The sequence below is a fragment of the Aphanomyces invadans genome (assembly GCF_000520115.1).
Source record: "Aphanomyces invadans strain NJM9701 unplaced genomic scaffold supercont1.25, whole genome shotgun sequence".
Classification (NCBI taxonomy): Eukaryota; Oomycota; class Saprolegniomycetes; order Saprolegniales; family Verrucalvaceae; genus Aphanomyces; species Aphanomyces invadans.
Window position 1 is genome coordinate 557,734 of NW_008580170.1, and position 13,270 is coordinate 571,003.

Here is a 13,270-nt window from a genome sequence, read left to right on the forward strand (position 1 = left end):
CTTCAAGTGCGTGTCCCCTAGGCGAAAGTGACAATATTGGGAAAGGTGGAAGCAAAAGGTGTCTTGGTGCTCAAAAGGGACTGCATCGCTCCGTGAACAAGCGCTATAAAGCATGTTGAAGCGAGTGGGCAGCGTGCCAAGTCCATCGTTTCTTCGCACTGGCGATTCCCTTGGCGAGTATATCCCTGTATCGATGGTGAATCCAAATTATAGATACATTGGGATAAAGTCGAAAAACCTGTGGCCGCCGTCGTGAAGTATTCAATAAAATTACATACCAATATGTATATATAACGCCCGCTTTTAATCTTCAATTCGCTCCATGCAGCATATCCTTTCCATTCTCGTCGTCGCATGGCCGATTGAGACTGTCGCAGCAGGTTGGTCCAAAACTCGATGCGAATCGCGATTGCCATCGTTGCCATCGCGTGTGCCAGCGTCGCAGGGCGCTTCGTCGATCCAGAGAAGTGCACGGCCATTCTCGTTGGTGCGAAGGTGAGCCTTTTCTCATGGACGTCCGATCGTGTGAGATCTACCGCAGGCATCTGCGACCGGCTCGCCCATGACGACGCAAACGAACGACTGCGCGGACTGTGACTTTCGTCTGGTCAAAGTGCCCGCGAAGGACCACGTGCCAGGTTCAGTGCGACCTGTCATCTTGGTCGGTCAACCGTATCCTCGCTACGGTGCGTCATCGCCTGCCTCCTCTGACGACTCGAAATCTTACTCCGTTTGAATTCATCTCGCAAGTTGGCGAAGACCGCGGACCGACGTACTCAAAGGCGAATCTGGACAAGTCGCTGTTCAATTGGACTGACACGAAAGCGATTGGGTCGATTCCGCAGGTGAACCATACGTACGGCTACGTCGAAGGCGTGTACGGCATCATGAATGAGCATCAACTTGGAATCGGCGAGTCGACTTGCGGCGCCAAACTATGGACCAAACCCGTGAGTCATGGCGGGAAAGCACTATTGGACATCACGGAGCTCGGTCGGATTGCGTTGGAGCGCACCAAGACTGCGAAAGAAGCGATCCTACTCATGGGACGCCTCGCCGAGCAGTATGGGTACTACGGCGCATCGTGGGACTCGGCTGACGGCGCCATGGACGAGGCGGGCGAAGCTCTGACCGTGGCGGACCCGAAAGAAGGGTGGATGTTCCACATTTTGCCCGACGATTCGGGAACGTCGGCAGTGTGGGTCGCGCAGCGTGTACCAGACAACCACATCACGGCCATCGCGAACCAGTTTGTGATCCGCCACATCAACTTGACCGACTCGGACAACTTTTTGGGCAGCTCCAACATCTTTGACGTCGCAATACGCAACGCGTTTTGGGACAGCACCACGCCGTTTGACTTTACAGCGGCATACGCTCTTAGAGAATCCAACCCGTACACCATGACACGGCGTGTGTGGCGCATCCTTTCGCTCGCCAACTCGACGATCGATCTCAGTCCCTTCACGGATGCAATTGCCACCAACTACCCGTTTTCAGTCCAAGTAAGACAACGCCTTTTCAAGCATGGGCTCTACGTTTGATTCGATTCTCAACGATGGGGTGTCGCCAGACGGACCGACCGGTGACCCCCGCCGACTTAATGCGATTCCAGCGAGATCACTACGAAGGCACGCCCTTTGACTTGACGCAAGGGCTAGCTGCTGGCCCATACGGCGATCCCAACCGCTTCAGTACGTCACCGCATGCATTTGGTGGTGCTGTCGTTGTTGTCCGGCGCATGCCAAGTGGAAGAGTGCAAGGCTGACTGTGCCGAGAATGGCTCGAGGGGTTGAATGTCCCGTTTTCGACGGTTCTGGTGTCTTTCTGCAGCGTTGTTCTGTCGTCTCTGTCGCTTATCTCCTCCGTCGTGCAGGCCCTGGCCACGTCGTTCCGGGCGGATCGTTTGAGCGCTCGATTTCGATCTACAAGGCCACGTACTCTTACGTGACGACTGCTCATCCCACCAACGAGAACCAGGCCGTCGTGTGGTGCGTCAATGCTGTCTCGCTGTCTTTGCAGCATGGTTTGAGTGGTTTGCCCTACTTATGGGGATGATGTGGTCATTCAGTGCTTCCTGGCCATTCATTTGGAATACGTGGAATCTTTTTCTTATGGCCGTGTACATCTCAGGTTTGGGCCGTACGCGCCGTCGGACACAGCATACTTTCCGATTTACCCGAAAGTGAGTGCCGTGCCGGACGTCGCGTCGCGCGGGTCGCTGCATGCGTTTGATATGTCGGCAGCATTTTGGCTGAACGCGCTGATCGGGAACTACGCGTCGCGATATTACAAGTTCACACAGCCCGTCGTGCGCGCGGAGCAGCTCCGCATTGAAGCTAAAGCACTCGAGGGTAACGAAATCCTCTCGAATCCTGCAATTATCCACGTCGCCCTTGTCGTCACATGTGCGGGTTGTAGCCCAACCCGCCATCCACGACAAGGCTCTGTCGATTTTCCAAAGCCAAGGAGACGAAGCCCTCGAGACGTACCTCACCAACGTGTGCACGTCGTTTGCCGCGGACGCCCATTCGAGTTTTACCGCGCTCTTTTCATCCCTCGTCACGCAATTCCATGACGGGTACATCATGTCCAACTTGACCGGCCAAGAGATCGGTGTCACGGCCATGGGTTACCCTCCATGGTGGCTTGATGCCGTCGGATACTACAACGCGACTCGGGGGCCGCCGACAATGAACAGCGGCAGCGCATTCCTCGCTGTCCTGGGGTATGTCGTGCTCGTGTTTTTGGCTCTCGCCGTTGGATTCGTCGTCGGCCAACGAGCCGCTCGATCCAAAGGATATGCATACATCAAGTAGTTGGATGCCCCGTGACGTGAATGCCAGCCATCTTGATGTGGCTTCTCGATGTCATCTCGGCAACTACCCAGCATGCATCTCTCCGTAAATCGACAAAGAACGTGGAGGGCCAGCGCTTGCCTTCACCCATAAAAATGGCCTACGGGGGATGATGGTGGCCCTCTACATGAAGCGAGCCGACGGCTCTGCCTGAGGCCATAGACCCCTTGCATGTAACTATGACGACAGCGCCGCCGCCTCTCCGTGGCATCAAGTTAAAAGGACTCGGTGTACGGGTCCATATTATTGAATGAATGCATATCCGCGCTTTAGCTTGATAGACGCCCGCTGGCCCAAAATGAATCCTGCCGCCATGGCGCCGACTACCAAGACACAAAACGCCGCGATGATTCCGCCAGATACATACACGTTGCACGGCGAGTCGTCGAGTCCTGCCTGAGTCGAGTTGTAGTACCCGACGGAATCGAGCCACCACGTCGGGTAACCCATGTACTGCACACTGAAGGAGTGTTCGGTCGATTTGATCACGACGCTTCCATTGTGAAAGCGCGTGACGAGGTCCTGGAAGAGGGCGGTCGCCGCTGCGAGACCCGTCGAGGCAAATTTGTTGCTCGCTCGCGTGAGGACGCTAGTGACGCCGACATCGCCTTCCTTGGCTAGAGCGGCTTGGGCCTCGTCATAAACGACTGCCAGTTCTGTATCCACAGCATGAGAACAAACCATCGCGTGAATTGCTGCGTGGGTTGCGCAGCAACGTAACGCACCAGCGACGTCTTCCACGCGCCGTTGGGTGTCGGCCATGACGGGACGGGTAAATTTGTACCACAACGACGCGTAGTTGCCGACAGCGAGATTCGCCCAGAACAATGACGACGAGTTGAACTGGCGAAGGGACCCTCGACCTACTTCAGCCGGGACGTCGGCGGTTCGGACGAAAATCGGAACGTAAATCGTCGCGTGTGGCGCGTACGGTCCAAACCTAGCCATCACGATCAGGAATTCGCCATGTTTACTAATGGATCTGAAGTGGACCATGGGGTGCTACGTACCAGAGGAAACCGAGGTTCACGTTGGTCGGATGGATCGATGTGACGAAGGTATAAGTTGCGTCGTAGATCGAGATGGCTCGCTCAAAGTGCCCTCCGTTCCGATTTGACCCGACACCTGGGGATCGTTGGTTTAGCTGGGCAAACGACCTCGACCCTGGCGGTACCATAACGATTCGGGTTCCCATACGGGCCAGCAGCAGGACCTTGCGTGAGATCGAATGGGGTGTTTTCGTAATGGTCGCGATGATATCGCATGAGATCGGCGGCGGCGAGCGGTTGGGCCACCTAATGGCAAGGGCATCGCGTCATGGCCATGACGTGCCAATCGACCAGGGACCACATCGCCACTTTCGCTTGACATACCTCGACCGAAAAGGGATAACTCGTGGCGAAGGCGTCGGTGGTCGGTGACAGATCCAGGGCGGGGTTTGCCAGTGTGAGCACTCGCCACACTCGCCGCGTATGTCCGTATGGCCACGATGGTCGTAGTCCAAACGCCACCGTGAAATCGAACGGCCCTGTCGCGGGGTTCCAGAAACCATTGCGTTCCGCGATCTCGTGCATGTTGGTGGACCCCATAAAGTTGTCCGTGTCCGCCAAGTTGACCTGGTGAATCATAAATTCATTTGCAACGACCGTGATGTGCGTATCGGGCACGCGCTGCGCAACCCACACGGCCGACGCGCCAGAGTCGTCGGGTAAGATGTGAAACATCCACGCTTCTCCTTTGGCATCGGCGATCGTGAGGGCTTCGCCGGCGCTTTCCCGTGGATCGCTTCCATCGTTGTCGTCCCAATTTGCTCCGTAGTACCCGTGGGTCTCGGCCATTCGACCCATGAGGGCAATCGCATCGCGTGCCGTCGACGTCCGCTCCAGCGCGAGACGACCGAGTTCGGTGATGTCAAAGTAGGCCACCCCACCGTGACCGATCGGCTTGGACGCGAATTTGGCTCCACACGTGCTTTCTCCCATTGCGAGCTGCTGGTCGTTCATGATGCCGTACACGCCTTCGAGGTACCCATACGTGTAGTTGACTTGGACAATTTGGGCAATCGGGATCGTGTCCGTGTACTTGATAAAGCCACCGTCCGGGGCCTGGATGGGGTCCAAGTGGCTGCGCGAGTAGCCGGAACCTCTTGCGTTCCCGACTAATACCGCAACGTTTGTGAGACCTCGTCGTCGATTGCTTGATGGAGTATACCATAACGCGGGTATTGCGATGAAACGAGCACAACGTCGCGCATTGCGCCAGAGGCATGCGTCATCGGATGCACCTTGACCAGGCGAAAATCGCAGTCCGGGCAGTCGTTGCTGTGGGTCGTCATGGGTGCTCCTGTCACGGATGCCTACACGACGGTGCTGTCAAACCCAATGATCGTGGACCAACCGACCTTAGCTCCAACGAGGATGGCCGTGCACCGGTCTTGGTGATCATTCGCCAGAGTTGACACAATAGTGGCAACAGCCACGGCGGCGGCAAGTCGTCGCATGATGGTTGACCAAATGTCAAAAGTGGAAAGGGCGGAAGATCGCAAATCGAAACCCCCTAAAGATCGCGTGCTTTCTCACGGTCAACCTCCCCCAACTTCAATGTCTACGTAAGCCTTAATTTTGACTATTTTAGTCTACCAAGGTGTGTGATGGGCAGCCAACGTGGCGCAGGCAAGGTGACATCGATCGAGGCACCGCTGTTCGCATCGTCTGTTAGTTTATGTTCCACCGACAAATACATCAACAGAAGTTGGCCGCTAGTCGGACAATGGACGTTGCCTTCCGTCCAATTTGCAAGTCATGCCGCAACCCCCGTGCAGGGCCGGAACATCCAGACGCGGCAAGTACATGAATTACTCGGAGTCGCAGCTTAGATAGGTCAGGTGGAGCTCTTGTGTAGAAAGCTCGCGACAACGAGAGTTGAAATCACCTTGCGTTGCTGCCTTTCTTGCTCCTCTCTATGAAAAGGGCGCAGATTCCGGATATTAACCGGCCAATACCGCTTGGCGATTGGTTGGTGGCGCTGCGAATCGACCTGTGTCATTTGATAGAATATGCATTATTATAGTATATCCACCGTTCTTGATGTGATGGTGGAGCTATTGTTACACCACCGCCACGAGCGCCACCACGATGGTCACTGCGTCGGAAGCAAAGAAGGTCGAACCTCCGCGAGGTGTGCCTGTGAGCGGCCGGTCGTGGAAAAAGCCACAGCGCGCAAAGAACTCGATGATGACGTTCAAAGCGACGAAGACGCTGAGCACGACGTGGGACGAAAAGATGGCGGCCAAGGCCAAGAAGAAGGAAATGAAGGAGCTCGAGCACGAGATCGCGAACCGTAAAAAACAGGAAAAGATTGACAAGCGCGTCGCTCGCGAAGAGAAGGAGAAGCGACGCATTGCCAACGAATTCAAGGCGTCGACGCTGCAAGTGATCAAGAAGACGCACAAGCTCAAGACCATGAGCAAGAAGCAGCTGCGCAACATCAAGAAGACACGCATGAACAAGAACGGCGAGATCGAGCTCGTCCCGGCGTACTCCAAGTAATAGGTCTTATTTTACTTAACGTTATATCCTCACTCTTCCACCATGCGGTTCTCCATCACGTGCCGTTGACGGTGTCATCACTTCGATGCCGCGCAATTCCAGCGAACAATCCGGATGGTTGTATCCGGATTCTCCTTGCTGGCCAACGATTGGCTCCTACCTAATAACGAGATGTCGCTGGTGGCGCCGTCAAGCGTTTGCCTTCGCGGCACAGCGGTCACGCACTTCAACGTCGATCCTGAGGCGCTCCAGCTGCCGGCGGACGAGCAAGACTACGAATATGTCTTGGACTGGTACGTGCGCGCTCGTCGTGCTTTCGTTCAAGCCTCCAACAGGATGTGACGTCCTTGTTTAGCAAAACCACAATGTCCAAGGAGCACGCGCTGCTCGCTTTGTCCGATCGAACGATTCAAGCGCGCAGCCGAGCGACACTATCGTGTGAGCGGCAATTCGAAGCACACTCGGACACGATCAACGAACTCGTGGTGTCGGAGACGCAACCGTGGAGCGTCATCTCGGGGTCCAATGATGGAACGATCAAGGTGTGGGACCTACGCCAAGCCCAGCCATCCGCTGTGCAGACCATTCGTGTGGGCGAGGAAGTGTGGAGCTGCTCGGTCGGTTGTGGGGATACTCTGGTCGTGGCGGCTGCAGCTGACTCGGCCGTGTTCTACGACTTGCGAACACTTCGCAAGGTACGGTTGCATGTCGGGTCGCCTGGCTGAACGGTGACATGTAGTTGGGTCAATACGGAGAATCGCACATGGACAACGTGACCCGCGTCCAGTTTCACCCGCTGCGGCGGTCGGAAGTGATCACTGCTAGCGACGACGGCATCGTGTGTTTGTTCGACTGTACGATTGCAAACGAGGACGACGCGACCATTTCTACCATCAACGTTGAGAGCTCCGTGTCGCGGTTTTGCATGTTTGGGCCAGACTCGCACAACATTGCGTGCCTGACCGGATCGGAAACGCTCGACGTGTGGAATTTGACGACGGCCGAGCGGCTCGCGCACTTTTCAACCATTCGAGACCAGTGCAGTGCTGCGCCGGTACGACAAATGCTGTGTATGGTGGCAGTGGTTGCTTTTCGCGATGGAGGGTCATGCGGTCGCGATTTTAGATGCTGCACACAGATTTCCTCGTGGATTGCAAGTACGACCCGACAACGGACCAACTCCACTTGGCCACAGGGAATCACCAAGGACAACTCAACTTGTTCCAGCTGAACCCCCAAGCTGGAATTTTGCACGAAGCCACGCTATCTGGTGGCCACAAAGCCGCCATCCGGTGTCTGGACTGGCATGATGACATGCTTCTCACGGGCGGTGAAGATGCCCGCGTGTGCCAGTGGATGCCGCTTCAGCAAGCAACGAATCACTCGGTCAGCTCTAGCAACGGCCGACACGCCATACGGTCGTCCGTCGAGCGAGACATAAGTGGCGCGAGGCGAGCGAGACAAGCCTCTCGCCCGTACTAATCATTCCAAAACCATGTGAATAAAGAATTGCACGGAACATGACCTTTAGCACTGGCTTGCACAGCAGTGCGAAAAGTATCTACCAGCAGTTGTCCGTAGAGCGAGATCGTTCGCTTACACTGCCAGTGATCGAGAATTATGCCAGTCTCGGTGGTGTGTTTCAATTCGGCAGCAAGTGCCATGTGCTTGCTTTGAAGTCGTTGGCTTGCTGGCCAAGACCCCCAGTAGCCGTACGTGTTGGCAAGCGTCGAGAGGGGAAGCAATTCGTTTTCCCCTGCGAAGCAACGTCATCCACATGGTCGAAGACAACCCATATTATCGCGCCACATTGATGACTGGGCTGTCACTGTTCGGAGATATGGAATGCCTCGATGTTGAAGAAAGTGAAGCGGGTACGAGCCGCCATGCGAAGGACTGGATGCGCGATGGCTCGAATAAAGTTGAAACATCAAAAACGCTTTGTGGGATGCATGTGGCGCATTTGGCGAGTTTCGGTCAATGCATGGTCGGTCTGACCGTTGCGAAACCGACACATTGTGATCTGGCAGCGGTTTTTGCCACCGCGGTGACGCCAGCCCCGAAAGATCTTGCACGACCTCCATCGTTAGCTCGTTGGCGTCGATCCCATGGTCTTTCAACATGTCATTTGCGATTATACCTCGTTGCTGTTGATCTCACGTACACCATGCGACGAGTTGCTCCGATCGCAGCCGCTGCCGTGTTCGCTACCGCGGTCGACGCAGTTCACATGTCGACGTCGATTCTTGTGGGAGCCCGGGCGTCGGCCACTGGCGCGCCGCTGACTGCACATTCGCTGGACTGCAGCGACTGCGACTTTCGCCTCGTCAAAGTGCCCGCTGCGCAATACTCGGACAGCTCGGCCTCCGACTTGACTCGCGACGTGTTCTTGACGTCGTCGCAATATCCTCGCCATGGTAAGCTCGTGCATGGCCATGCATTTCCCGGTCGTGTGCTCACTTCCATGCTGCTCTGTTATGTAGTCGGCTCTAGCCGGGGACCAGCGTACTCTGTCGCGACCCTTGAAAACGACAACTTCAACTGGACTGAATCGACGCCGATTGCTCACATTCCTCAAATACGCGAAACTTACGCGTACTTGGACGGCGTCGTTGGCATCGCAAACGAGCTCCAGCTGTCGTTTGGTCACAGCAGCTGCGGCGCCAAGCTCGCCGCCCGCCCCCTGACGCAGGGAGGGAACGCCGCGTTTGACATTGCCGAGCTCACGCGGGTCGCGCTGGAGCGCACGGCCACCGCGCGCGACGCCATCACCCTCATGGGAAAGCTCGCGGAAAATTATGGGTTTTACGGATCGTCCTGGGGCGGCGACGACATTTACTCGGGCGAAGCATTGACCGTCGCCGACGCAGCCGAGGCGTGGATTTTTCACATTTTGCCCGACGATTCAGGGGCGTCCGCCGTGTGGGCCGCACAGCGTGTACCCGACACGGACGTCGCGGTGGTGGCCAACCAGTTTGTCATTCATTACGTGAATTCCACCGATTCCGAGTGGTACATGGCCTCTACCAACTTGTACGATGTCGCCACTCGCAGCGGGCTCTGGGACGGCGCGGACGTCGACTCGTTCGACTTTGCCGTCGTTTATGGGCAGCTCCCACCGTCTTCAGTGGGGTCCACCCGCCGCGTTTGGAGAGTCTTTTCGCTCGTGAATCCAGCGTTGGAGCTGTCGTCCGAAGCGGACCCGTATGCCATCACGTACCCGTTTTCCGTCCCTGTAAGAACGTTTGCTGCCACTTCTCAACGCGCGCGTGCTCATCACACATGCATCGATTGTGTAGGTGCAAGATGAGTCGACGCTGGCGGCCATGGACTTGATCCGATTCCAACGCGACCACTATGAAAACACCCAGTTCGACTTGACCACAGGCGTGGCGGCTGGGCCGTACGGAAGCCCCGATCGTTTTGGTAATAACCTTTCTAACGCGGCGGCCGCTAACGCAAGGATCGGTCGTAGCGGTTGACTCGGAGACGGCGCAGACAGGTCGCTTCGAAACGCCGATTGCTGGTGGCCCGTCGACCACGTATTCGTACGTGTCGGTGTCGGACCCGTACTCGGACTACAACGCGGTGCTGTGGTACGTTCCAATTGCCGCGCAACGTCGTCAGTTCATGGCATCGGCGCGACTAGGTTTGCCCCCCATGCCCCCACGTCGGCGTCGTACATCCCCGTGTACGTCAAGGTGACGGACGTTCCTGCCGTCATCGGCATGGGATCGTTGCGCCAGTTTGACATCTCGTCGGCATTCTGGCTCAACTCGGTTCTCAACAACTATGTCGGTCGGTGGTATCAAAATGTAAACCCTGTCGTGGCGGACGCGCGTGCGCTCGCCGAGTACAACACCGACACTGGTGAGTGACTTGCCTCGCATGCCATCGCTGGCACAACTCGTCCTCTTCTGGCACGTATTCGAATCGATTCATCGTGTTGTAGCTCAAACGGCGGTCCAAGCGGCGGTCCAAGAAGTGAAGTCGAATGTGGGCGACGCCGCCGTCATTGATTTTTTGACCAAGACCACGGAGGGATACGCGAACGATGCCCAGGCTGCGACGATGGACTTGCTCTCGGACGTGATCACCCGCTTCCACGATGGATTTCACGTGTCGGGCTTTGAAGACGAAGTTCTGACGGTGGAACCCATCAGTTACCCCGCGTGGTACCTCGAGTCGGTGGGGTATTTTACCACGTCCAGCGGTGACTCGACGGATGGCGTCCAGACGGAGAACCCAACTGTGGACACGGAAGAGCCCACGACTATGATCCCTGCTGCCATCACAATCGTGAAAGCTGCTGGACCTCCTGTCACTGTTGGCGTCGCCAAGGTTTCGTCGACGAATGTGACGACAGGAGCGAGTGCTGGCTGCCCCGACATTGCACACGTCCAGAGCAGCGCTTGGGGCGCTGCGGTGATCATCGTGTTTGCGTCCATGCTTGTGGCTACATCCGCTCTTGGTTACTACTTCGGCAAGCGCCAAGCATTGATGCGCACCCGAGGTTATGCTTATATTCAATGAGACGGTTGACGGCATGTGAATGGCATGCCACCAGGTAGTGGACGCGTAGAAGACGTTTAAAACTCAATTCAAATGCGTTTAAAATACACTGCCGAGGTACACTTTGTGGCTGTATGTTGCGATCGATTGCTACTCCTCTCTCGGTCGGAAAGCTTTGCCGCGCAATGATGCGTCCATGCGTTTGAACGAGCTCTTTGTGTAGCTTGTTTGCATATTCCGTGTTGTAGATGGATTAACTTGGGAGCAACTTGCAGGTCGCTGTGTGTGAATTTAGAATACATTTTACCACGTCTTGTAGAGGTTTCAAACACTCGTACACCATTCTCAAATGGCATCCGTGGTGCACACAGCAAACACCAGCGGCGCTTTCGACGTGGCTGAAGAGGGAGCCGCTCATGCGACTGCTCGAGATGCCTTCGTGATCATGTCAACGCTTCTTACGCCTTCTGTGTCACGTGCGTACTTGGACTTGTGCTCGCAAATCCTTCAAGAGCGACACATTCGTGATGTGTTTGAAGAGCGATCGGTACAACACCGATGTGGATGGCCAATGTGTCGCGAATCCATCGCGAATCGGTATGTGATGCAAATCACACAAAATGCTCATGTAATGCCAACAGGCGGCAACAAAAGTACCGCGTGTCCTTGGCCAAGCATCAAGTGTACAACGCCCGCGAGGAACAGCAGTTCTGTGGTGCAGCATGTCTCGAGGTTTGTGTTCATTCAGGTTCCATCGTACTTCTTCGTTCGAAACTGATCGCTTTCTTGGAGTGTGCAGGAGGCACGGCAGTATGTCGCGTCGCTACCGATCAAACCGCCTCAAATGCTTCCATCGCTTGTCCAGGTGTTTGGGACATCCAAGCCCCATCCAAAAGACTACGACGATACCGAGGCACCAACAACTTCTCCGAACTCGCATGCGCCTCTAGCGAAGCGTCCCATTGTCGGTCCGTCTACCTCTTCTCGCAGAGGTCTTTCCAAAGGCCCAAAGGTCGTCTGGGCCAAACAACCTGGCATGGGGGTCGTTGAAAAGCAAGTTCAAATTGTTGAGAACACGGCGCCTCCACCAACCTCGACTGACTTTAGCCAGTCGAACGCGGTCCTCATTGAAGGCTACGTGTTCCCTGTCCATAAAGCGAAAAAAGCCACCAAGCTCGCCAAGCAGATGCAGTCGGCAGGTCCCCCACTCGACACATCGCAAGACGTAACTACAGAATGCGCCGAGGATGGAGAAGAGTTAACGTCCGACGAAGGCAGCAGCTCCGAGTCGTCGTATGTCGACGACGACTCTTCCAGTGAAGACAGCGACGGCAACGTCGATACGTTCAGTGCTGCCGACTTGTCTCCGTTTGCAGCGCTCTGGTGGAAGGTCAGTGAGATGGTGACACCTACGACGCTGCAGTTGGTCGCGACATGGCACGGCCATGGCAATGTAAACCCTGTCGACGCCCCTATCGCATCGTCCACCGACTTGGACAACCGTCGGCTCCTCTTCGGCACGTTTTGCATGAAGCAAATGCCCTCGGTCATCCAAGCATGTCAAAAGGAATCCGATGACCGAGGCCAGTCGCCACTTCTCACGAATGATCGCGGCGTGCAGATGACCATCAACGATATCGTCCAGACGCTTCATTTGCGCCAGCCGATCGAAGGCACGCGGGTGCTAGAGGTAGGCGGTTTACACTGAAGCAGGCTGACCAGGGTGGAATCGGTAGTGGAATGCCATGTGCCTGTTGCTGTTGCTCGTGGTGCACCGCCGAACGCCGACGACGTGGGAAGACGCGATTTCTCCGTAGGCGCATCTCGTTCCCAATATTGCGAGTCATTTTTCAACGTAGCGAGTCGCTGAAAACTCTCACTGGCCTCGACGTGTACGAGATGCACCAACTGATTGGAGTATTCTGTGAAACCATTCCAGTTTATGTCTTGGCGGATCAAATGGAGGGACCTGCGTCCTCTATCAAGGCGAACACGGCGGCAGACACCACCTCAACGGTTCGAACTCTTGTGCCGTTCATTTTCTCTGACCTTGACGGATGCACAGGCGTCTGGAGCACAATGCCGAAAGTGCCGCCACCGCACTTGTCAATGCAAATCAAAAGCAGCCAAAGGCGACGACTGGAGTGAATTCTCCGACGCCGAAATTGCCGCCATGATGCAGGAATCCCTTCAGATTCAAGAAATGACCGAGTTTGGCGCGTTGGACTGATCCAGGCAATCAACGACATTTGAAGGGTATGCAACGAATTCCTTTTGCATCGGGTAACACCACGCAAGTGCCACTTTGGGGCGAAATTACAACACCTTTCGCCACTGTGATCCAAATGACAT

At 55.7% G+C, this 13,270-nt stretch overlaps 6 protein-coding genes across 6 annotated transcripts in view; 5 read left to right on the forward strand and 1 right to left on the reverse strand.

Annotated features, from left to right (window-relative positions):
- The first annotated feature begins 343 nt into the window (after positions 1-343).
- On the forward strand, positions 344-3,126 carry H310_10281 (hypothetical protein). The gene is made up of 7 exons (XM_008876621.1): positions 344-495; positions 542-686; positions 751-1,505; positions 1,574-1,694; positions 1,877-1,991; positions 2,134-2,354; positions 2,422-3,126. Exons 1-7 carry the CDS (start codon positions 397-399, stop codon positions 2,817-2,819), a joined length of 1,854 nt encoding a protein of 617 aa, XP_008874843.1. The 5' UTR covers positions 344-396; the 3' UTR covers positions 2,820-3,126.
- On the reverse strand, positions 3,102-5,358 carry H310_10282 (hypothetical protein; the record flags this gene model as incomplete). The annotated part of the gene is made up of 7 exons (XM_008876622.1): positions 3,102-3,514; positions 3,584-3,798; positions 3,869-3,959; positions 3,982-4,153; positions 4,232-5,016; positions 5,070-5,214; positions 5,260-5,358. 7 exons carry the CDS (start codon positions 5,356-5,358, stop codon positions 3,102-3,104), a joined length of 1,920 nt encoding a protein of 639 aa, XP_008874844.1.
- Positions 5,359-5,933: 575 nt separating this feature from the next.
- H310_10283 (hypothetical protein) lies at positions 5,934-6,449 on the forward strand. Its single transcript, XM_008876623.1, has one exon. The coding sequence runs from the start codon at positions 5,993-5,995 to the stop codon at positions 6,404-6,406; it is 414 nt and encodes a 137-aa protein (XP_008874845.1). The 5' UTR covers positions 5,934-5,992; the 3' UTR covers positions 6,407-6,449.
- A 128-nt stretch (positions 6,450-6,577) lies between these two features.
- On the forward strand, positions 6,578-7,947 carry H310_10284 (hypothetical protein; the record flags this gene model as incomplete). The annotated part of the gene is made up of 4 exons (XM_008876624.1): positions 6,578-6,699; positions 6,762-7,101; positions 7,146-7,460; positions 7,532-7,947. 4 exons carry the CDS (start codon positions 6,578-6,580, stop codon positions 7,886-7,888), a joined length of 1,134 nt encoding a protein of 377 aa, XP_008874846.1. The 3' UTR covers positions 7,889-7,947.
- Positions 7,948-8,429: 482 nt separating this feature from the next.
- On the forward strand, positions 8,430-11,032 carry H310_10285 (hypothetical protein). The gene is made up of 6 exons (XM_008876625.1): positions 8,430-8,823; positions 8,890-9,641; positions 9,706-9,832; positions 9,882-10,002; positions 10,056-10,276; positions 10,359-11,032. Exons 1-6 carry the CDS (start codon positions 8,574-8,576, stop codon positions 10,937-10,939), a joined length of 2,052 nt encoding a protein of 683 aa, XP_008874847.1. The 5' UTR covers positions 8,430-8,573; the 3' UTR covers positions 10,940-11,032.
- A 235-nt stretch (positions 11,033-11,267) lies between these two features.
- The window catches only part of H310_10286 (hypothetical protein), a gene marked incomplete at its 5' end in the record, with an annotated part of 2,799 nt that continues 796 nt past the window's right edge, over positions 11,268-13,270 (forward strand). The window contains 5 exons of the mRNA XM_008876626.1: positions 11,268-11,515; positions 11,560-11,650; positions 11,718-12,608; positions 12,655-12,731; positions 12,778-12,934. Of these exons, the coding sequence (XP_008874848.1) occupies positions 11,268-11,515; positions 11,560-11,650; positions 11,718-12,608; positions 12,655-12,731; positions 12,778-12,934 (1,464 nt within the window). The remainder of the gene's footprint in view (positions 11,516-11,559; positions 11,651-11,717; positions 12,609-12,654; positions 12,732-12,777; positions 12,935-13,270) is intronic.

Coding starts and splice junctions, on each gene's coding strand:
- H310_10285 (XM_008876625.1), top strand. CDS start 8,574: ATGCGACGAGTTGCTCCGATCGCAGCCGCTGCCGTGTTCGCTACCGCG. Junction 10,003..10,055: donor GACTACAACGCGGTGCTGTG/GTACGTTCCAAT, acceptor CGGCGCGACTAG/GTTTGCCCCCCATGCCCCCA. Junction 10,277..10,358: donor CGAGTACAACACCGACACTG/GTGAGTGACTTG, acceptor ATCGTGTTGTAG/CTCAAACGGCGGTCCAAGCG.
- H310_10281 (XM_008876621.1), top strand. CDS start 397: ATGCGAATCGCGATTGCCATCGTTGCCATCGCGTGTGCCAGCGTCGCA. Junction 687..750: donor TCAACCGTATCCTCGCTACG/GTGCGTCATCGC, acceptor TCATCTCGCAAG/TTGGCGAAGACCGCGGACCG. Junction 1,506..1,573: donor ACTACCCGTTTTCAGTCCAA/GTAAGACAACGC, acceptor GGGTGTCGCCAG/ACGGACCGACCGGTGACCCC.
- H310_10283 (XM_008876623.1), top strand. CDS start 5,993: ATGGTCACTGCGTCGGAAGCAAAGAAGGTCGAACCTCCGCGAGGTGTG.